At 37.9% G+C, this 23,334-nt stretch overlaps 1 protein-coding gene across 1 annotated transcript; it reads left to right on the top strand.

Moving 5' to 3' along the window:
* Positions 1 to 1,346: 1,346 nt before the first annotated feature.
* Positions 1,347 to 1,805, top strand: LOC137402530 (uncharacterized). Its single transcript, XM_068089031.1, has one exon. It carries the CDS (start codon positions 1,347 to 1,349, stop codon positions 1,803 to 1,805), a length of 459 nt encoding a protein of 152 aa, XP_067945132.1.
* Positions 1,806 to 23,334: the final 21,529 nt, after the last annotated feature.

The raw sequence follows: 23,334 nt of genomic DNA, 5'->3' as shown, positions 1-23,334 counted from the left end.
ATGCAAAGAAAACATGAATATTATTGTATTTATTTGCATTTATGGAAAAAAATATATACATATTCACATACTGACATACCGTGCATGTAGTAACAAAACAGTCCATGTTTCTTGTAATTTGTAAATAAAGGTAATTACTGTTAATGGTACAGTTATATCTGTGATAACAAAGTCCCTCTTCTATTGTTGGATGAACTGCTGTGCCTGTACAAGTTTAGAGCAAATCAATGTTTCTTTTAAAAACCGTTAGTGATTCAATTATCTCAGTAAGACGTCTCTTTTCTTCTATCATTATCAATGTAGCCGAGCGTACTGAAGGGGGATTCCCTTGCAACAGATGTTGGAGGACAGGCTACATACCGATACGCCACTGGGGTTACCGTTTTTTGTACAATACACACGATCCATTGTATCGTCAGGATCAAGAGAGTGATGGATAACTTTATGCGTTGACTGTTTAAATTACTTTCGTAATGCTAGTAAATAGAAATATTACACTGCGTTCTTGTTTCCCACTTTTGTTATCTTGTTCGTGATTGCTTGCAATAAAACCTATCGCTGTAATTGGGAAATATCACACTTTTCGTTTACGTTCTGGCTAAAAAGTTTCCTTCGCTCTGTTGATCAGGCTATAGACATGAAATAAATTGTGTGGCAGGCCTGAAATTCATTAAGTAAAAGTAAGAAGCTTACAGCTGATGATTTTTTTTATTAGTATAGCAGGCTAAAATACAGTTTTCTGCTAAATGGTTGATCTGTAAAAAGTATCGGAAGGTTCAGATTTTTTAAGAAAAGATCGGCCGATACCGATTCAGATACTTGACACTCATATCGGCACCGATACCGATTCCGATACCAAAATCGGGGCAACTCTACTCAATATGGATTGCAAATTTGCGTCTGCCAAGAGGAAGTGTTGAAAATCTATGTACCATCTTGGCAAAGGAACCTTCACCTGCTGACCTCACAGTGCGGGAGCCACTATCACTCATAAAGAGGTAAATAAGTAAGATATGGATATTGTTTTTTAATCGCATGCTCTAACAGAAATAGAGTAAACCTATATTTTAGTGCAAATTTTCAGTACCTATTTTTGCACAAACATGTAGGCCTACTAGCTCAGTTGACCAGCTCATGATATACATTGCATTCAAATGGTTTTTTTCAATTACAGGGTCTGTATAGCACTCTATAAACTGGCTAGTTGCCCAGAATATAGAGCAGTGGCTGCCGTGTTTGGTGTGAGTACTGCCTCTGTACATATCTACCTCCACAGATTCACCAAGGCCATTTGTAAAATCAAGTCACGGTACATACAATGGTACACAACTGAAGAAGCCATAGACATGGCTGCCTTCATAGAAAAAAATTGTAAATACCCTCAGGCTATAGGTGCTATAGATGGTAGCTACATACCTGTCAAGCCACCATTGGACGGAAAGGCAGACTATATCTGTCGAAAAGGCTACCCTTCAATTGTGCTACAGGGTGTTGTTGACGGCCACTATAGATTTAGAGATATGTACGTTAATACACCAGGCAGTGCACACGACGCCGCTGTTTTTGCCAGGTCACCCATCTCGCGTAAGCTTGAAGATATAATCCCACCAAATGACAAGGTCATTGATGGTGGTGTTGTGCCTCTTCACTTAATAGGAGATCTAGCATATCCTATGTCGAGCATGATCGTGAAAGGATACATAGGAACTGGCGTCACACCAGAGCAAAACAGCTTTAATGTTTATCAATCGAGTGCGAGGATCTGTGTGGAGATTGCTTTCGGCAAACTGAAGTCTCGGTGGTGAATTCTCCAGAAAAGAATTGATGTCGACACACACTTCGCACCGATGATTATTACAGCTTGCTGTATTCTTCACAATATGTGTGAAAATCTCAGAGTTCTAACTCCTGAAACTACTGATGAAGACCAGGAAAATGAAAGAGCATTTCCTCAGCCAGAAAACTTACCCACAGTGAGAATGCTCAATCTTGAGGGTGCCAGGATTACAGAGAGGATTACATTTTCATGATCATTTTCATTTAGTTTTTTGCACTTCTAACTAATTATTACTATCGTATTATATTGCTGAATAAATAGCAACTTGAAAGTTTAACATGAAATATATTATTATATTTGTAGCAGATGAATATATACACAGTAAAACTAGGACAAATAAAAGCGACAGACTATATAATACAAAATAATAAATGATTAAAATTAGAATTACGCATGCGATAGTATTATGCAAACAATATAAAAAAACTAAAAAATAAGGAGAGTAATGGACAAAATAATATGTAACTATGTATAATATGTAAATCTTTTATGCAATTTTATGCTACTTATCTATTAAAAAAATTGCTATTCAGTGTCATCTGGAACGGTGTAACGTGACCTTGGTGTGCTTGTTGGTGTGCTTGGTGGTGGTGCATTGGGAGAGCCAAGTTGCCTCTCTCCGCCAAGTTGATTACAGGCGATCGTGTTGGTTGGAATGATGGTGGTCGCAAATTGTTGGGCTGGTGATTGAAAAAATGGCGGTGGCTGTTGAAATTGCATAGTTTGCGATTGCCATGGTTGAGGAGGGTGAAACTGGAGAGTTGATGGCTGTGATGGTAGAGGTGGATATGTGGGTTGTGCATAGAGTTGGCTAATCTCAGGAGTAGCAGCAGAAGTAGGTTGAGTAGGCGGAGGGCAGCATGCTTTCATGGCTTGACTAAACATATTCGTGATGTTGCTTAAAAATTCACCTTGTTGTTTTGCCATCATCTCCATGTAATCTTTCATTTCCTTTGATCGCTCCTCACAAAGCCTCTTCAACAGGTTTTCTAGGTCACTCGAATGTTTTCGTTTACGTGGATGGCTCACTATCACTTGTGTTGGAGGATAGTGTCCTTGGTGGTCTGTCCGTATCCGCGTCTCCACTTCCTGATGTCTTTGGCTGTTCCTGTAGCTCTTCACGACTACAATGATTGCCAAAACTGCTCATGTTATAACTAGTCTCACAATTAAATGTCTTCAGTAACGCTAAAAATATCTAATGCATAAAATGGTATACAAGCATTCTTCAAATTTTCCATACATCTATATGTGAGTATTAAATTTTTTTGTATGTATCAAAGCTGCTCATGATCATTTGAATTCTTATAGTATCAACACTAGTAGGAACCCTCACCTCCTTTCCTCCTTTTCCATGGCAGCCAACTCTTCAGATACATCGTTAACTATCGGTCTATGCCCCATCACTCCATGCATCTTTTCGTAAAATCTCCATGTTGACGGAGTTCCACCTATGAAAATATTGTGATCATTATTATCTACATTATCCGTGTATTACGATTAAACATCTTATGAATCACATTACTCTATCAAAACAACAATTAATTTAGCATTAACAAGCTGCCCATAGTAAATAAGAGTAAAAAGAAAACGATAAGTTTTTTATTTAAGCCAACACACCTGACTTACAAGACTTAATCCTCTCCTCCTTATAAGTTGACTTCAGAGTCTTCCATTTGGTGTTGATCTGCTTCCCTGACAGTTTGGCTTCTCCTTCCAATTTGCAATGCTCATTAACGGCATCTGCTAGTTGGTAATTAATAGCCGTATTTCTCTCTCTTCGGCCATCTATCTTTACGAAAATAGTTAAAGCGACAATTAGATCGAGCGTCACAATCACTAGCTCGTCCGAAAACAGTGCATTCACCATATTAACGATATTATAAAAACAAGTGCTTTAAAAACAGTTGCGCCGAGAATGCCGTAAGGACAAGTACCAATGAAGAACGATTAAAATCTAACCTCCGATAGCAAAGATTTGTGCAAAAATACGAATATTTATGTTTACATCATGCGCAGTACATCGTTTTTGATTCGGCGTTTTCAAAAATACCCCTCCCCTTGAAACGGAGGTTTGAATCGCTTCGAAGAATGAGTGATTTAACGTTTTGGACCATTTACATGCTAAGATGCTACGAAAATGAAAAATACGACAAAACTTCGTAGCATGTAACACTAGTGATTAGAACCTTCCAGAACAGTGGGTGTGATTAACAACAGTATAATCGTGGGGGTAGACAACTCTTAATAATACAGCAATTACTACTAGTATATAATCTCACCACTGAATTGTTTTGTTTTATTATTTTAGGTGTGCTAGGTGTGAGACTTCATCCTCATACAGTCTGAATAGCATCTTACTGAGTATTTCCAAATAAGGTTTTTATATATTAAAACTTATTAAAAGAATACAGTGAACATTCTAGACATGAGTTTTTTCTAACTTCATCTCACATTTTATCCCCCAGTCCCCCACATCATAAAGCGGACATGATTCCTGGATGAGGCACAAATATGAGTTTGTTTGATGGTTAACACCAGACATTGTTAGTCAAACTCTACTAATTTATGCTGTAGCAATTGTAAGGATTACTCCGCTTTTGGGATTTGTAAAAAGATATAAAAACACAGCCTGGCCAATTTGTCCTACTTATATTTATTGATACAGTTTGATGCTAAAACAGAGCCTCTTGATGGTTTGATGCCTGCGTTTGTACTAAGAATTGTCTATATAGGTCACAGCTGACTTGATTTGATCAAGAATTATTGGTTTGATATTGTTACTTACTATTACAACTGATCTGTCTCAAAAGTCACATGATGAAGTGCGGAAGTGTAAATGGGTTGGGGCATGTAAAAATTGTGCACCAGTTCTATACCAGCGGTGCTATTCATCACTGTAAATAAATCCTTATTAGATCAGCCAAGCCAAAGGCGTTTTTATAGCTTACCACCCAGAATAAGAATACAAGTTCACTTTATTCAATGGTACACACAGACCTGCCAACCCAGAGTGGGGCAATGCTTGAGATTTTTTTTGGGGCAATTGATGTATCAATAATAATATATATAAAATTATAGAAATTTGGGCAAAAATCTTTTGCATTTTTCACTCATTTTCATTTTTTTAATGTGATTGCGTGAGTCTCACGACCAATGTGTGAGGGTTGGCAGGCCTTGGTACAGACACAAAAACTGAGTTAATTTTTGTTTTTGGGGTTGAGAAAAAAGAGGATCTGTTCCCAAAAGTTACATAGTCTGCAGCGACATTGCATATATACGGCACCTCAAACATATATTACCATATATTAAACATATATTACCATATATTAAACATATATTACCATATATTAAACATATATTACCTCTTATTAAACATATATTACCATATATTACCATATATTAAACATATATTACCATATATTAAACATATACATGTATATACGGCACCTCAAGTGTGAATTAAACTTATTAACCAAGAGAAGACCAAAACCTTTCAGAGAAGCTATAATGCTCTTCAGTGGGGTAAATCCTAACAAACCTGCAAAGCGACTGTTGCAATCAGCTGCAAATATCAACGCATCCGAGACAGTAGCTGGTCAACAAAATATAGTAAAAGAACAAAGTTACATAAGGATAATAAACTACCAAAGAACAAGCTACCTAGTAAATCAAAAGTGTCAGAAAGTAATGTACTTGATCAAAACACATATTCACCAAAGGAGAATGAATGCTCAAAAACTAACGCCTCGAAACGTGAAGTCAATCTCAGAACTTTACTCTCCGAACTCTACTAGCCCTTGCGAACATTGATGCATTAGAAAAGAAAGTAGAAGAGATAGAGCATGTACAGATTACAAAGAGAATACCTCAAGAGAGCTAGAAAGATTAGGTAGTGAAAACCATCAAATGAAATGCACTCTGGGTCCAAAAATAAGCTGTATACTTAAAAAACAAGCTCTTCTAATGCTGCAAACAAAATGGCTGACACGCACGCACACACACACACCACTGAACAAATCATCATCATTGTCCCCAATGATGTCGGAAGTGCAAAACAGTACTTCTGAGGATGGCCTATGGAGTACTGTATGCAAACGTAAAGCCACAAGTAATATTCAGACTCGAGTCATCAAACATGCTGAGAACAAAAATGGAAAGCAATTTTATGTAGAGAAAGTTTCTATTATTGAGCAAGTTTCAAATACATCTAATACAGTCAAAGATGATCTCATATGAAGAGAAATAGGAAAGAATGTAGGTAATGTTATAATTGACAGAATTAAACATTATAGTAACGACCCATCCAAGATAATGATACAGCTCAAAACAGTTGAGAAATAAAATCATCCTTAATTGGAAAGAAGACACCATCTTTGGTTCATCAAATATAAGAAAACCTACAAAAGATTTCTTCAACTCAATTGGCATGGCCAAAGCTGTACCTATTGACTTGGAGGACACAGACTTTGAAACAGAACTGCATAAAACATACCCTGATGCAACATTTCGGAGGCTTACAAAACGTCCAGATAGAAAAAACTAAGGATAGTTAAGATTGACTCTAAACAATCAAAAGATCTCAACAAAGCAATAAATGAGGGCATAATATTGCTCTGCTTCCATCAATATGTTGGTGTTGAAAAGTTGGTATGGACACCCCACGTACGCCTATGTAAAAAGTGCTGGGAGCTAGGCCACACTGCCAATAAATGTAGAAGCGAAGAAGCTTGTGTCTACTGTGGGAAATCCGCAGCTGAAAGTGCACATATGACATGCTCTGAGATTCCAATGTGCAAAAACTGCAAAGGTCCACACAGAGTAAACGATACCAACAATTGCTGAGCATTTATAAATAGATATAACCTTCTTTCCAGTCGCCATAATGAACAAGATGCATGAAATAGAAATACTACAACTCAATGTCAATGGGCTCCCATCACATACAAAAATGGCACTAGATCAGTACTTTCAAGATCATAATATAGATATAGTGTGTCTGTCTGAAACCAAAACAGAAATGCTACTTGAAAATAGATTCACAAGTTTTAAACACATTTTAAAGCCCAACTCAATTAATCCAAAACAAAGAGTGGCTATAATGGTGGGAAGAGAAATTGAAATTACTCGATACTCTGATCTTGAATCTAAGAATGCAGACATGTTGGTTTGTACAGTGAGAGTTGGTATTCAAAGATATATCATCTGCTCAATATACTCTCCACCCAATTGTCGAGCACAATTAAAATATATATGCCAAGCTATACAAAAGCTCGAACAACTGAAAAGTACCATGAATGCAAGTGGACTTATACTAGTAGGAGATTTTAATGCACGTTATCAAGCTTGGTTGAGGATCACTCTCTAAATTCTGCTGATGTGGAAATCTTTGACTCAATCCATAACAACAACCTTCACGTAATGTGTCAGCAAAAAAATCCCACATTCCTCTGTAGTAATGGCAGCAGCTATATCAATCTTATGATTGTTTCTACAAATATGCTCAGACTAGTGTCTCAGCAATATTACGATGACACTATAGAGCTGAACTCACTGGCATCCCTCAAAAAGGTCACATACCAGTGGTAACAATCTTAAAACTTTCTAGACCAAATCAAACTCAAACAGAGTATTCAAAATGGAACAAAACAGATTGGGCAGCATTCGGTAATATGCTGGAAAATGAATGCGAAGAAAGTATGCAAGCCTTTACAACGGAAAAAAATCCCTATGAAATATGGAAAACTCTCAAAGCCATATTACTGATATGTAAAGACAATTGCGTACATAAAGGTAAAACAAACTCTCACAACAAACCATATTGGAACTTCACATTGTCAGAATTATCCAAACAGCTGAGAGCAGCGAGGAAAGAATTTAAATATCGTTCTTCCTTTGCTAATGGATCAAAGATAGATCGGTCTCAAGGAGCAATTCAATCTCGAACTGAACAAAGCTAAAAATGAGTACGTTGAAAAACAATTTACTGAACTAAACTCAACAAACAATTCCAAATTTTGGAAAACATTCAAGAAAGTTTTCTATCACCAAAAAGATCGCTTAATAGGCGACCTGAAAGATAACCATGACAATAATCTACACAATGATGAAATCAAGGCAAAATCCCTCTTAGACCATATATTTGGAGGTGGTCACCGAAATGTGAATGCAATGCCAATCCCAGAAAAATAAATCAAAGTATTCTAGCTGAAAATATAGAGAAATTTATCGCACTTAATGAACCCATCACAATGGCAGAGATAGAACAAGTTTTATCTCTGCCATTGTACTGCTCTTAGAAAGCTGAAATCATCAAGAAAAAGTGCAGACTTCGATGGAATTCACCCAAAGATGCTAAAACAATTGAGTCCATTTTTTTCATAGCTTTACACTGCTTATTCAACGCTGTTCTCCACACACAAATATGGCCATGGAATAAGTCAAACTTAGTAATATTCCTTACGAAAACTGGTAGAGCAGACTACACGGATGTAGGATCATACCGCCCCATAACCACCAGCTCCCCTGTGGGTAAAACACTAAAAAGGATTCTAGAACAAAGGCTAAGAGATACATAAAAAATAATATATTATTATCAAACTCACAATTTGGCTTCAGAAAAAACAGAGGAACATTGATGTACCTTCGTCAACTGATATCAGAAACACAACAATGCCTTAAAAAGAAGCGACCCACTGCAGCCATTTTCTTAGACCTTCAAAAGGCCTTTGATACTGTATGGCATCAAGGGATGATATGTAGATTAGCTGTCTTTGGGGTCTCTGGTGCCTTCTTAAGAACCGTTGAATCATTTCTCACCACAAGAAATATTCAACTGACGGTAAACAACTATATACACACACCACACAAATGTACAATAGGACTTCCTCAAGGCAGTGTTTTGTGTCCATTGCTTCCCATTATATACATAAGTGATATGCTACTACAAGTAGAAGGCACTGGTCTGCAATTTGCTGACGATTGTACCATACTGGTGTCAGATCATTCTTCATTAGAGCTCTAAGACACATGCAACAAAAAATTGCATTATTATCCATGAATGGATGACAAAATGGAAATTAAAAACTAAATACCAAAAAACAGAATTAGTAGTTTTCCATGGTCATCTCTAACCCCCAGTCATGGGCAACGGGAACATTAAAATTGTAGACTCCATAAAAGTACTTGGAACTTGGGTAGATAAAGGTCTAGAATTTAAGAAACAGATTAGCAACAGCGTTAAGTCGTTGAATACAAAAATAAACATATTAAAACCATTTCTGTATTCAGGAATAAGCTGTCAAACAGCAAAAAAGATTCTCACTCATGCAATTATTCCCAAGGCTCAACATGCATGTTTTTTGGAACTTGACTGAAAAAGTCTCACTGCATCCTCACCTCAAACTACTTCTTGGAGCTCATCTAAATCCATCTTTAGAATCATTACACATTATTATTGGGACCCCCAATAAATATGCAAATGACAAGAACAAGGTTACAAATAATGCGGTGTCTGATTAAACTAGATATGTCGCATATCATTGCCGCTTCTCCTCACAGCTCACTAATAACAGCATTAAAAGCTGATGCCAGGAAGATAATTTCCAGAAATGTAGAAGTTGATAATATTGACTCTAAGGAACTCAGTAAAACAAACGTTAAGGATCTTACAAAATCAGAATGGATGAGAAGATGAAAGATGCAACTAATTAATAGGAATTGCTCACTAGGCCTAATTGCAACTCTCCCAGTAGACAATTGATTCAATAACCCAATACCTCTAGAGGCAGAAAGGAAAGCTCTTGCTGCACTGTGTGATATGCTAACTGGTCATAGCAAGCTGCAATTATTCCAATATACCATTGGAGCAACCTATACACCTACATGCACATGTTTGTTGGAAGACAAAACTAGTATACACTACTGCTACCGATGCGCAGACTATAATACTCCTCGACAACAGATACATCCAAACACTATGAAATGAGACATTGTTATTAATTAAATTCATCGACAAAACAGAACGCCTATACTATTAAAACTCCTTTACGTAAAGACAATACAATTATATAGTGCTACATAAAAATACTTATGAAATAATGTATGCATATATGTGAGTGTAAATATAAATTTATTTTATAAATCATATGTAATATCAGGCCTGCAAATAGAGACCATTTTTATTTTTTATTTTTTGTTGATTGTTTAAAATAAAGAATTAACTAACTTGTAAAATAACGAAGTAAATGCAAAAAAATGAGATGTTAAGAGCGAGGTAAGAGTATTCCATTGGAGATCGGTACGTCGATCGTCGTTATTAGGAAACAAGCGTTTTTGTTTCCGGTTTTTAACGCTGGGCCTGTGCAGTGTCGTATAGGGAGAGTTACGCCAACTGGAGTTACGACATTTTCGATAGTTCCAAACAAACTCGCTTTGCTATATAAAGTTCTGTTGAAAATTAAGGTATCGAATCAGAAATACGACTTATACACAGTCGAAATCACCATTTCCTTCGCCTTTTTATATACCACAAAGATCGTCAGAGTTTTTTTATTTTTCTCATGTATAACACGAGCATCTTATCTGTGATTAGTTAGATTTACACCAGGCTAAAGTCAAAGTTCCGTTCATCTGACAGGGTGGAGTTATTTCTTTGTGTCAACACATTTCCCCTTTATTTTTTATAACTTTTAATGTAATTGTGATTTAAACAGTATCTTCATCACAATGGTTAATTGTTGGGCTGTGGGATACTCAGGCAGATCAGAGTTAGGCCTACAGGTTTTACAGTTCCCAATGATCCTGAAAGAAGGAATGCATGGAGTGGGCAGGTAAGATTCAGGTTGTTTTTAGTGTTTGCAATTGTATAGATTTACATGTAGATATTACTATTAGTTTAATGTTGAACTGATTAGTAAAAAAGCTAAGGATAGTTGTAGACTATTATTCACAGCCATGTCAGGCCTATGTGAACGGAGTCATTTTTTATTATTTTATTTATTTAAACAGTGTCAATGTGAAAATTACAGGTTGGATTCTAGAAGTAGCAAAAGGAATCCAAAACTTTTGCAGCCAACTGCTTCTTCTAAAATTTGTGAGGTTAGTCAAAATATTATTTAGAACTATCTTGTTATACGTATATACGTACATGTATATCGGTTTTTAAACCATATTGGTATTCTTATTGTCATTGTAATTATCGCTGCTAGTTGTTAGAATACATTTACAATTATAATAAATGCTATTTATAAGTTAAGTTGTTTGTATAGTACCACTATTGTTTTTGTCATGTTTTATTATTATTACCAAAGTTTTCTTATCTGTTGTATTGCTTTGCATTTGTGTTTTTATTGAAGTTAATAAAAATAGCAAATAGTACGTTGCATTCATTAAGAGATAGCTGGTTAAAAGTATTGGAAAAAGTTTTATAGGCATCTAAGAATAAGTTGAATTGTAATAGTAGTAGCCCTACGTATTAGTAGGCCTAATAGTAGTATTCATATTACTGTTTCCCTTGCTTACCTCTCCTCTTTTTTGTTTACTTATAGAAACATTTTGAAGAAAAGTGTTTTACACTGACTAAAACGGAAAAACGTCGACTGACAAGTGATGCCATTCCTACTCTGTTTGCTCACAGACCACCACCTGTCTCTGAAAGAAAAACTGCTTTAAAAAATACTATAATCACAACCCCCAGCTCTTCTGCATTCCCCAGAACAAGCCAAAATATGAGTGAGGAAATTTTTGTCATTAATTTCTATACAATTCAATTTCTCGTTTATTGCTTATGATATATTAAACTGTGCAACAGATTTTTGCAAAAGCAATTTTATCTTACAATCAGTTTCAGTTATTAATTTAAATGTATCTTTTAACAGGTGACTACAAAGAGGTATTGGAACAAAATTGCTGTGTGATTAACGATTGTATTCTTAATATATGTAGCTTTTTTACACACTCTAACTTTCCTAACTGACACTCACCTCTATAACATTTTTTCTATTAGCGGTACAGCAATTATCTTATCAGTTGTTGTGGCCAGTAGAACTTAGGAGCTCAGGTATAAGTGATATGTATGATTTAAATATCTGTCTAACATACACGCATTTACTAATGATATCAATCCCTCATCGCCAATGATAATAAATTGCTTTCTGCACAGTTTCAATTCACACAGGCAAACGTTTCTCACATTCTATTCATATTGATTTGCAAGTTTATGCCCTGTCCAGAGAGTAACAGTGCTCCCCAAATGCTGAATCTTAAAAGTGGCTATCATTGTCATTATTTTAATATGGTATATTTGGATTTTTAGAAATTTATTCACCGAATGTTTTGGAATCAGAACTAGCGACAAGTAAGCCTACAACTTTGATCACATCAGAAATCGAGAGCATAGAACGAATGTTACGGAAGTATGTTATTAGTGAAAAATATCGAAAACTATCATTTGATATAGATTATTTTTAAAAATATAAGCTGATTTACGCCATTATGCATTGAGGTAAGAGCAGTTCATACTCATAGTGGTATAAAACAGTTTTATACGAGTAATTTTGAGAAAATTTAAGTTCTCTGACACCCTAACATGTATATGCATGTATATGCTTGTTGAAAATTGTGATCGATTTCACTTTGATAACATGCAGATCTATAATGTTGCTATTGTCTATTTTAATACCAACTTGCGTAGTCGATTACTCGTAAGGGTCAGCAGTGGTAATCAAGAGCATTTTCAACAATGTAGCCACTTGTTTATTTTTTTACAGGTCCAACAAGAATATAGGGCTACCTTAGAAAAACTCTAAACCCATGAAATGGCTCTCAAAAAGTTGTTTAACAGGGATTAACTTGTTGCTCTTCAAAGACATTCTACTAGAGGATTGCAATGGTAACTCGACACAATAAAGAAAGGGCTGAAGTTGCAGTTTACTTGTGGGTCCACAGGTTACAATCATCTTCTGGATTCAGGAATGCCTCTTCCATCTGTTAGGACACTGCAAAGACGACTTCAAACTATCTGCTTCGAGCCAAGAGTTCTCATGACTGTTTTTCAATACATGAAGGTAAAGGTGAGCTTGTGTAATTAAGAGTTATCTTATGTTTATTTTCAATTTTATGTTTCTCATTTGTTTTGCTAATCGCTCTTTTTATATTCTGATGTCTTTGCGGATTATACTGCATTTACAAGCTTCTTTGATTTATGCTGCGAGTATGGATGAGAGGGGCCGACAGTGTTGCCTTGTGTTGGATGAGATGGAGATTACTGAAGCCTTTGAGTATGATGCTAGCAACAGCTCCGTAATAGGAGAAGTGACGTTGCCTGGCCATAGTGGCCTTGCTATTCATGGTTTAGTGGTTATGCTTGGAGGTTGGTGACGTTAATTTCTTGTTTATTTCATTTATTACTTTCCTCTTTGTGTCTGCAGTTTTACCACTAATATTACATGTACTTTAAATCCAAGTGTTGGCTGTATCTTTGCAGGAATTGCTGAAAGATGGAAACAAGTTGTCGCATTCCATCTCACTGGTAAATCTATTTCCGGGGACAGTCTAGCTTCTCTAATTATTGATGTCATAACACATGCAAACGGTATTGGTCTGAAAGTTGTTGCTGTTACTTCAGACATGGGGTCAAGCAACCAAGCGATGTGGAAGACGTTTGGTATAGAAAGCAAAAGGGACTCACTAGTGAGCTGTATTCAACTGGTTTTCTGCAATTTAATAACTTTAAAGAGGGTGCTTTATGTGAAGTTTCCGATGACACATTTGCTCTGTTCAAAAAGTGGGAGTCTGTCGTGAGAAGCTTTGAACCTCATCTTAAGAACAACCATATAGGTACTTTGATAGCTTCTAAATGCATGGAGAATATTGATATGCCATGTGAGCTGCCCACTTGTCATCCTATATTGCAGAAGCTAGTGAGAAAGTTTGTGAATGTTAGACTTCATATTTTATGTAAAAAACATACCTCGGCCTCACAGTCAGTGCAGTTTGCTAGCAAAAGCATGGCCATGCGAACAATAGCTCAGAATATTTATCTTTAAGTGTTGTTGAAATTTGATGCTTTCTCCATTTTTACTGTACTCATTCTTGTTGACTAGTATTATATTTATATATGTTATAAACATGTGTAAGTCGGCCATTGCACACAAAATACTACGTTGGCGTACCTTACTATAGTACTAGTACAGCTTAGCTTCTTTGACTTGTTTATTCGAAGTTAATAATTTTTATTGTAACTTTACTATGAAAGATTTTCTATGTAGTACAATTTATAGTGTTTATAGTGTAGCCCTTTTATAGTGTTCAGTTTTTATTATGGAAAGTTGTTCAATTTTTATGTTGTATTTCATACTTCTTGCACGTTTAGTTGAAATCATTGTCCGTAATAAATTTGTGGTTGTCCATTAATTTGCATAAAACAAGCCTGTTTATAAGTTTTATGAACAAAAAAGTTGGCAAGTGATGGTATTATAAATATAATTATCATTGTGAATACATTTAATTGTTTGTTTGGTCGCCCAAAGTTGTGAAATTGCAAGTAAACACAATTTAGCTAAGACATTCTAGTGCCGATAATAGGAGGTAGCAGAAAACCTGTAAATATAGAGTTGTCACTTTTACAACTGCTATGTGTGTTGTATTATGGGATTTGTTAAGCTCAGGCTATATTGGTGTCCGAGCTCAAGGCAGTACAGGTGGTCTTGGTAATTACGGTGAGTGCATAAAGCTGGATAAAGCTAGTGGGTAAAGCAAGTAGATAAGCTAGTGTAAGGCAGTATAGGGGAGGATATAAGGAAGTGTAACGAACAACCGAGGCTCTTTTTCATCTTCACATCAGTACATGTGAGTACATCGATTTATACAACATGGCGCAGTTGACAAAATTCTGATTTTTTTTCTTTGTGTGTTAACGTTAGCGATAATATTTCTGGTTACAGGGTTAAGTTTAACTGTTGATTAGACCCTTTCACGGGCGTGCAGGCGAGGTGACATGAGGTAGGGTGGTGTTGTGAGGTGTTGTGAGGTGAAGTAGCGGTGTTGGTAAGGTGTAAATATTTATTACGTATTCGGAGGTGAGAATTACATTAATTTTATACGAGTGGGGTAGAGTGGATTGGTGGCGAGAGATATATTGTGTTTGGTAGAGATGGAGAGTGGGTTTCCGAAGCTGGTGTTTGGTGAGCACGGTGATGATTCGTGGGAGAGATTTATAGAGGAGATGAATTTGTGTATTGAGAGTGCTGTCGAGAAGAGAGGTTATGTAGCTGATGAGGATGGCAATAGAGTAACTATTATGACTGGTAGAGCTAGGTTGGTGCCACTGTTGAGAGCTATTGGGCACAGTGGTAGAGAAGTATTGAGAGGTGCAGGGTTCAACGTAGATGGTATAAAGTCTACTTATGAAGGGGCAGTGGACGTTTTGCAGGATTATTATGGTAGACAAGAGAGTATGTTCATAAGTTTCTTACGGCTAGGCAGGCACTTGAAGAAAGTGATAGAGAATATTTACAACGGGTAGAGAGTTTGAGCAGATATGCAGAGGTGACTAACAATAATGATAGGGTAAGGTTTGCCCTTATAGTGGCGGTTAACGGGTTGAGAGATAGAGAAGTAAGCAGAGATTTAATGAAGAATGCCAATCTTACTTGGGCGTTATTGCAGGAGGCATTGAGGGCTCGTCAAATGGCCAACAACTCTGATTGATTTTTGAAAAATGAGGGTGGAAGTACCGATTTAAAAAGTGAGGTTAAGAGAGAAGTAGCAAAGGTATCAGAGTTTGATAGTCGAGTGCAGTATAGGAGTAATAATAGAGATAGAAGTTATGATTCAGCAGGTAGATCTTCCCGTAGAGGTAGCCCTAGGAGTAGTAGAGGGTATTATGGTAGTGAAGAGCACGATACTAGTAGATATGGGACAAGAGGCCGGGAGTATAACAAGGACAGTGCCAGTAGGAAGTATAGAGATAATAGCGGGGAGAGGCATGTCTCTAGATATAGAGCAAGCAGTAGAGAAGGCAGTGAAGATAGAGTGTGCTACAATTGCAAACGTAGTGGCCATGAGATGAGGAGTTGTCCCTCCATCAAATGTTTTTGTTGTGGACAGCGACGACATGTATTCCGTTATTGTAGGGATAGGAGAGATGTAGGTTATGACAGGCGAGGTAGTAGCAGGAGGTCAGGAGGTAGTCGGGATAATAGCTATGAGCGATATAGTAGCAGGGACAGTAGTAGGGAGAGGTACAGGGGCCGAGAAAGCCCCCGCGAGATGAGAGACAAGTCTAGTAGGTACAGGGACAAAAGTATGGATAGGTTTGAGGGGGAGAAGTATAAGGAGAGGCGCAAGACGAGCCGGTATGATAAAGGGTTTTAGAAGTTTTAGATTCTCTGGTTATAGAGATAAATATGGTGAAGATCAATGACTAGGCCAGGGAATTGTGCAGTATTTAGAAGTTAATGGAGTAAATGTAGAGTTTACGTTTGATACTGGGGCTGAGGTGTTTATGGTAACCGAGGCAACAGCCAATAAGTTGAACCTATGGTTAAAGAAACCGTCGACAGTTTTAGAAACTGATGATGGTAGTGAGTTAAAAGTGGTTGGAAGTGTAATAGTTCATTTGGAAAGTAAAAACAGGCATATGGATGCTGAAGTTCATGTGGTGAAAGGATTGAGAACGAACTTCTTGGGCATAATTGAGTTGAGGCAGCTTAAATTATTTGCTGTTGTAAATGCGTTATGCGAAAGTAAGTTTGAGGCTGTTAAGGATTGTAGAAGCATTAAGCCAGTTAAGCCGTTTTCGTCGAGAACCATTATTGCTGGGTCAAGTTATGTTTCAGATGATGTCGAGTTGCAAAACCTGACAAATAAGTCTGACAGAGAGAGCGAAGTTAAGAAAGGTCACACAGGTCAAGATTGGTGGACTTGTAAAACCAAGGGAGTGAAGAGTAGCGAATACGTGGAAATTGGTAGTCAACAGGGGACAGCCCAAGGCACCAGAGATGTGCAAGTGTCTATGGGATGTGATAGAGAACAGAGTCACGATGAGGTAAGGGAAGGTGCTGAGAAAGTAGCTGAACCAGTGTCCGTAATGAAAAAGGTTTGCTCTTTTTTAGCCGAGGTATCCAGCAATGGAATGTTAGACAGAGAAGGTCATGAGAAAAAGGTAGCAGAGATTGAAAGAGAGGAAAGGGAGGTGCGGAGGAAGTCGAAGGAGAAATTGGCTAAGCTGAAAGCCAAACGGGAGGCAGCAGTCATGGAGTTGGAAAATGTCGAGGCATTCAGGGTAGTGGTGCAGGAGTTAGCCGAGGTTCAGAGGAGAATTGCTGGTAGCAGACCTGCACTGGTTGCAGGTGAGGTCGAGCTAGATAGGTCTGGGCCTATGCCAACTCCCAGCTCTGTGGTACCATCCCCTGTGCAGCCAGTTACGACCCAGGTGAAGCCCTCCCACAGGAAGCCTGTCGAGCCTGCCTCTTACTGGGGAGAGCGAGGTAAAGACGGAAGAGACGGAGATGAGGTTGAGGAGTCATTACTGACCCAACCAAAAGACTCCGGGCTAGTCAGGGTTGGTGGAAGTAGTGTTGGAGATGTTGGTGGAAAGAGTGTTGGTAGTGACAGTGGTCACGGTAAAAGTATTGGTAGCGGTGGAGGTCAGGGCGATCGAAAAGCCAGTGCAGACTGGCAATAGAGCTGGCAGTAGCGAGAAGAGTACTTTAGATGGTGGCACAGGGTCAGACAAGCCAGAGGCATAGCCTATCGAAACTGCCCTAATGGAGTCAGGTAACGAGCAACACAAGTAAGGTAAGTTACTACGTCTGCTTGTTGGTAGTGATGGAGTGGCCCAAAACAAAAAGAAAAAAAGAAAGGGCATGTTGTATTATGGGATTTGTTAGGCTCAGGCTATATTGGTGTCTGAGCTCAAGGCAGTACAGGTGGTCTTGGTAATTACGGTGAGTGCATAAAGCTGGATAAAGCTAGTGGGTAAAGCTAGTAGATAAGCTAGTGTAAGGCAGTATAGGGGAGGATATAAGGAAGTGTAACGAAAGACCGAGGCTCTTCTTCATCTTCACATTAGTACATGTGAGTACATCGATTTATACAACAATGTGAGTTAGAGCAAAACCTGAGCTTTGTTGTGGTATACTTGATAGTGCTCTAAGGTTACCTAAAGTAGTTTTATTAACTGATAAACAAAGACAGGTAAGAGCAGTCCATTGTAACTCTATATAAAAGTAGGCGTGGCCGATGTTTGTTTGGAACTTTCGATGCGTTTGTAAAGGCTCTGTTGGTGGCGTAACTTTCCCTATGCGACACTGGGCCTGTGCAGCCAAACGGCTCTGGCTTTGATAATGTCATTTAGCGCGGTACAGTCGCGCTTTCTTGACTTCTCCTCACGAGAATTTTTGGCGAGCCAATTTCCTTTCGCTGCCCGGCACTTATCCGAGATTTTGGAAATATTTTTCAATGTAGATCGGCTGAGACTGTTACTTTACTTACTTACTTACTTACTTACTTACTTTCCAATTGATCCTAAGTGCCAGTTCAAGGCACATAGGGTATATTAACCCGTATCACCGTGTATTAACTGAGCTCTGAGTAAAGTGAATCATAGTATAGTTGTTTGCATAAAATGAGGGTAATAAAGTGGTAAAAACTATATACGTACATATATGAGTATTTATGTATCATCAGTCCGATTGTCTAAGGCCAAAGGTGATATAAATGATATATATGAGTATTTGTGCATATCAGTGAGTATTATCAGTCTGATTGTCTGTTGGCGGAAAATATACTTTAACTTGGTTTTTAATGCGATTGTAAAAGCTAAATCGCCACACATTTGTTCGGTGTTGGTGGCTTAATATCTTACTTCTAGTGTCATGTGCGGGTTTAGTAAAACGCGTGACGCGTGACGAGGCGTGATGGTCAAAAACACTTAAAAATAACGTTTTGCTAAACCCGGTGTCATGTGTCACAGGTGCAAATTTAATGTATTCATTTAATTATACGTTATAGAGACCCGCTTCAATTTTTCTGAGGAATAGGGTATCCAGACCAGACCTGCCAACCTAAGAGTGGGGCAATGCGTGAGATTTGGTTTTGGGGCAGTTGAAGTATCAATGATAGTATATATAAAGTTGTGGAAATTGGGGCAAAAATCTCACGCATTTTCATTTTTTCTTTGGGGTGATTGCGTGAGTTTCACGCCCAATGCGTGAGTTTCACGCCCAATGCGTGAGTTTCACGCCCAATGCGTGAGTTTCACGCCCAATGCGTGAGAGTTGGCAAGTATGATCCAGACTATCTCGCCTGTCACTCAGAGAATGAATTTCATTTTCGTTGCGGCATTCTGTTATACTAGCTCTTTTACGGAGCCAGAAGATCCATCTTAGACCATTGTTTTGCACCTTTTCAATGTTATTTGATAGTCCCACTGCATGTGGAGACCTGTTAAACAGTTTTGTTTTGGCTATCAGGGACTATATTTCGGTAAGTTGTTGTTGTAGTTCACGTCATTTGTTGGTTCTTTCCATGTTTGTCGTGTCAGAATTGTTATGTTTACACCTTCACAGTAATAACAAGCTATATTTATTATTAAGTTTACAAACTCACAGCCTATAAAAACACGTTTACATATCTGCCCGCAGTATGGCCGCAGTTCCCGCTCCCACTACTTACATACATATTCATTCGCCAATATAATATTATGCGCGGTAATATAACACTAGTAAATAAAGGCAAATATATATAATGGACATAACATCCTTCTCTTTCTCGATAAAGTTTGTTATATCACAAATGACAAAATGTGATAAAATATGGATATCTGTGAAACTGTATGTAGTGTAACTGAGTATACGACTGTATACGAGTATGAGTAGGAGTAAACTGTATGTAAGTGGGAGTTATTTTCCCATGACATAGTCCTTCAGATAGGCTGGTGGCTTTGTGTTTCTCTCTCTTGTCCATCTCGGCTTGGTTGTAGTAGGTGTCTCCTGTGTCGGCTCAGGTTCCAAAAGCGTCTCATCTACAAGATCTGGGAGTGGCGTCTGCTCAGCTAGACTGGATGTACCTGTCTCTTGGCTTTCTGGTTCTTCTCCACCTAAAAGAGTGTCACTCGGCAGTATGTAGGGTTTAAAACATGTTACATTGCGCTTTAACCTATGGCCACCTGGACACTCAACAGTCACCTGATTTTGATTTTTCTCTACGACAGTGACTGGAGTATTCTGAAAGGGTGTGTCAACTTTGTTTTGGACCTCCCGCCTCATGAGCACCGTGTCACCTGGTATTATGGATGCAAAGTCTGCAGAATTTTTCTGGTCAAAATACAATTTAGATTTAGCTTTGTACTCTTCGTCAGAGTCTCTCACAGCCTGGTCACCAGCATAGGTCTCAAATCTGGGCATTTTTGTTCTAGTAGTTCTCCCATATAACAACTCTGCTGGCGGTTTGCCAGTGCTAGGATGAGGGATAGACCTATATGCTGTCATGTACTTTTGAACCTCAGGCTTATTATCTCGATTTTGGCTGTAAGCAATCTATGCGTTTCATGAGTGAGGAATTTTGTCTTTCAATTTCCCCATTTGCTTGTGGATATCTTGGTGTCACCCTTAAAGATGTGGTTGTGTCAAATTTTAGTTGATCTTAAAAGAAAGCATTTTTTTTCTCTATCAGTTGATATGTTGTTTGTTGTGTTACGCGATCTCATTGCCAAGATATTTGAAGATTAAAATCGAAAAAGTCTGATCGCCGTTAAAACGCTCAGGCCACAAAAAACGTGCCCAGACTTGCCCAAAATGATGTCACGCGTTATACAACCTGTTTCTATCTCTCGTATTCACATCGGCTATTTGCGATAAAAGCCTAGTCTTACGCGGCTCTATTGGCATATATCTTATTTTGTATTTGCTCATGTTGGCTAGAATAAAATTTTAAATCCTGCTACACATGCATTATTATGAATGTTTCAAAGGCCTCAAATAACGAAAATTTAAAATTTGTTCTCACTCCCTCCCAATGTTGTGTAAACATTTGGGTACCGACTACCAATTCTACTGGTCTACGGTAATTGTGTCAAGCCAACTATGTAGAACGAGGTCTTTGTATCAGCACAGTTCTGCAGCTACCCATACTAACGATATACAGCCTCCCATAAGTCCCGCCCACATTATGTCCGTCGCCTATCCTTGGGGCGGGGCTGTATATCATTGCCTACACCGTCTACGTACTAGTTTCTTACTAGTAGTATTCTTACCGAATACTACCGAAGTGAAATAAGCAAGCCACGTCTTTGAAAAGAATATAGATAGGGATAGAGTTTTAAGGATGATAAGTCTGCTGCAAACTGGATTTGAACTCACATTCTCCAGTTCAGCGGACATCCAAATACCATATTCAATTCTCTACAATATTCTGCAAATCATGTTTTGCATTATCTTCAAAAATATTATTTTATTATATAATTTTTATAAGCAAAAATATTTTCATCTCGGCACAAAGCTTTTATTAAAAATATTCATCAAGTTGTGGCCACTTACATAGTATTAGCTGATGCAATAAGACAAATTCATCTACTGCAACAAACTCAAACAAAATCTCAAAACTCAAACTCAAAACTAGCCCACATTCAAGTCTCTCTTTCCCCTTTATGGCAGTTTCCACACTGACAAAGCTTCTTCGGCTGGCGGGATGACATAAACATTCTGTAATCAGTAAAACAAATGCAATAAATATATGTCATTCATAGATATGTCATTCTAAAGCGTGTCTATTGACAGCTTCCAAATTGGGAGTTGAATAGATTGCGAGTGTAATTTTAAAAACGAATAAACGTTTAACAAAGGCACAAGTACGCCAAGCCAACGATTCGAAGCTTTGGTTCTGGAAATTAAAGATTTGCATTGATCAATCGATTTTCTTCACTTTCTACGAGTGAAAAGTAAACATCTAATGTCAAATCATAAATCTAATTTACTAGATGAAGTTGCCACAGAAAATTTGAAGCGAATGTAGCTAGGTGAACCGATAAAAAAATATAAAACGTTGATTAGTGATAGCAAAAAGTTACAATTTTATTAATTAGTACATGTATTAATGAGTACTAAAATATTACCTTTAGTATATTCATCAATCTAAGCCATTGTATAGCTAGATGCTAAAGATTAAAAAGAAGGCGTCAAGAACTTACTGTACATACTGTAAAGGATCTGACCCCGGTAGCTGAGTCAGCTTTACTTCCTAACAAGGGAGACGCAACCTGAGCTACTGGCCTGCCTTGTCCGAGGCCTGATTGACTTGCCTAGAGCGGTCAAGTCAGTCCAAGACAAGAACCTGGTAGTCAGGCTTGCTCCGAAACCAAACCCCCAGCCTGCCCTCTGGATCTCTATCTCAGGCTAGTCTAGATCCACTAGCGGCTGGCCTTAGGACTTGATCTCTTGTGCCATGGCACACCCGATCAAGTCTAGACAGAGCCGTGGATCGTTCCCTAGCCTTCTAGAGCCACCCTGGCAGTTCCGTCTGATGGTTACAATGAGCCTGCTTGCGTAATCGGTGAGCCAACCAGGCAGGCGTCAATATAATCAGTTCTTGCGAGTATATAATAGTTTTATTAATGATAGCTTTAATACATGTGTTCACAAGTTTGAGTGATATCAAGCACAATTTGTCTACTCACTGCGCTGGCTTATATAGCCAGCGCACCACGGTCTAGCTCCGCCTACCAGTCTATTTATGACACAAAGGATGCACAGGATATAATAGGATTTGCACACAGGATAAGCATACGATTATATAACAAAAAGGCAGTTCAGGAATACGATTACATAATAGAAAGGAAGTTCAGGAAGTTCAGGCAAGTGCTAGTAAGGATATATATAAGTGCGGAATAATTGGTATATGTCCCAGTCCTCCACAATACGTATCTCGCACGCGCAGGAGATCACATTTTAGCCTCAAGCAGGGAAATATAATCTGAATGTAAACTCAACAAGAAACTCTATGGGAGACTCAAAGTAAAAAATAAATTTACTTCCATTCTCCGAGCTTCTTTCGTAGAACTTTAACTATCTGATGCCAAGAAAACTCGGAGTCACTTTCGCAGTAACTTTACAGCAGTTTTACAATAACATTATTACATGTACGTATGTTGTTCGCCAATAAAACGTGTCGATCGAGTAATTCATTAAAGTAACGATGTTAATTAATTTTTTTAATTGTTAATATTAATTAATTTAATAAATAATAGAGTAAAATTCCTAAATTTGAGATCACAGACAACACGTTTCACGAGTAATAACATTTATTACGGCCTATATAAAAGATTCGCGCTGATGATTGGCTAAGGGAGCGACCTCATATTTATCGCTCGTGGTTGCTTTTCAGATATATTGCTTGTGACGTCACGAAAGAAGCACCCGCTGGAACGTGAGCTTTTTAAAAGAGGGCCTTATTCAAACGCATATATCTCTGGACGGGGTTGGTCTACAAAGACAAAA

Source organism: Watersipora subatra, chromosome 8, assembly GCF_963576615.1.
Source record: "Watersipora subatra chromosome 8, tzWatSuba1.1, whole genome shotgun sequence".
NCBI classification, from domain to species: Eukaryota; Metazoa; Bryozoa; class Gymnolaemata; order Cheilostomatida; family Watersiporidae; genus Watersipora; species Watersipora subatra.
This window is presented reverse-complemented; position numbering and strand designations above follow the sequence as displayed.

Excerpts from the sequence above, each read along its gene's own strand:
- LOC137402530 (XM_068089031.1), top strand. The coding sequence starts at position 1,347 with ATGGCTGCCTTCATAGAAAAAAATTGTAAATACCCTCAGGCTATAGGT.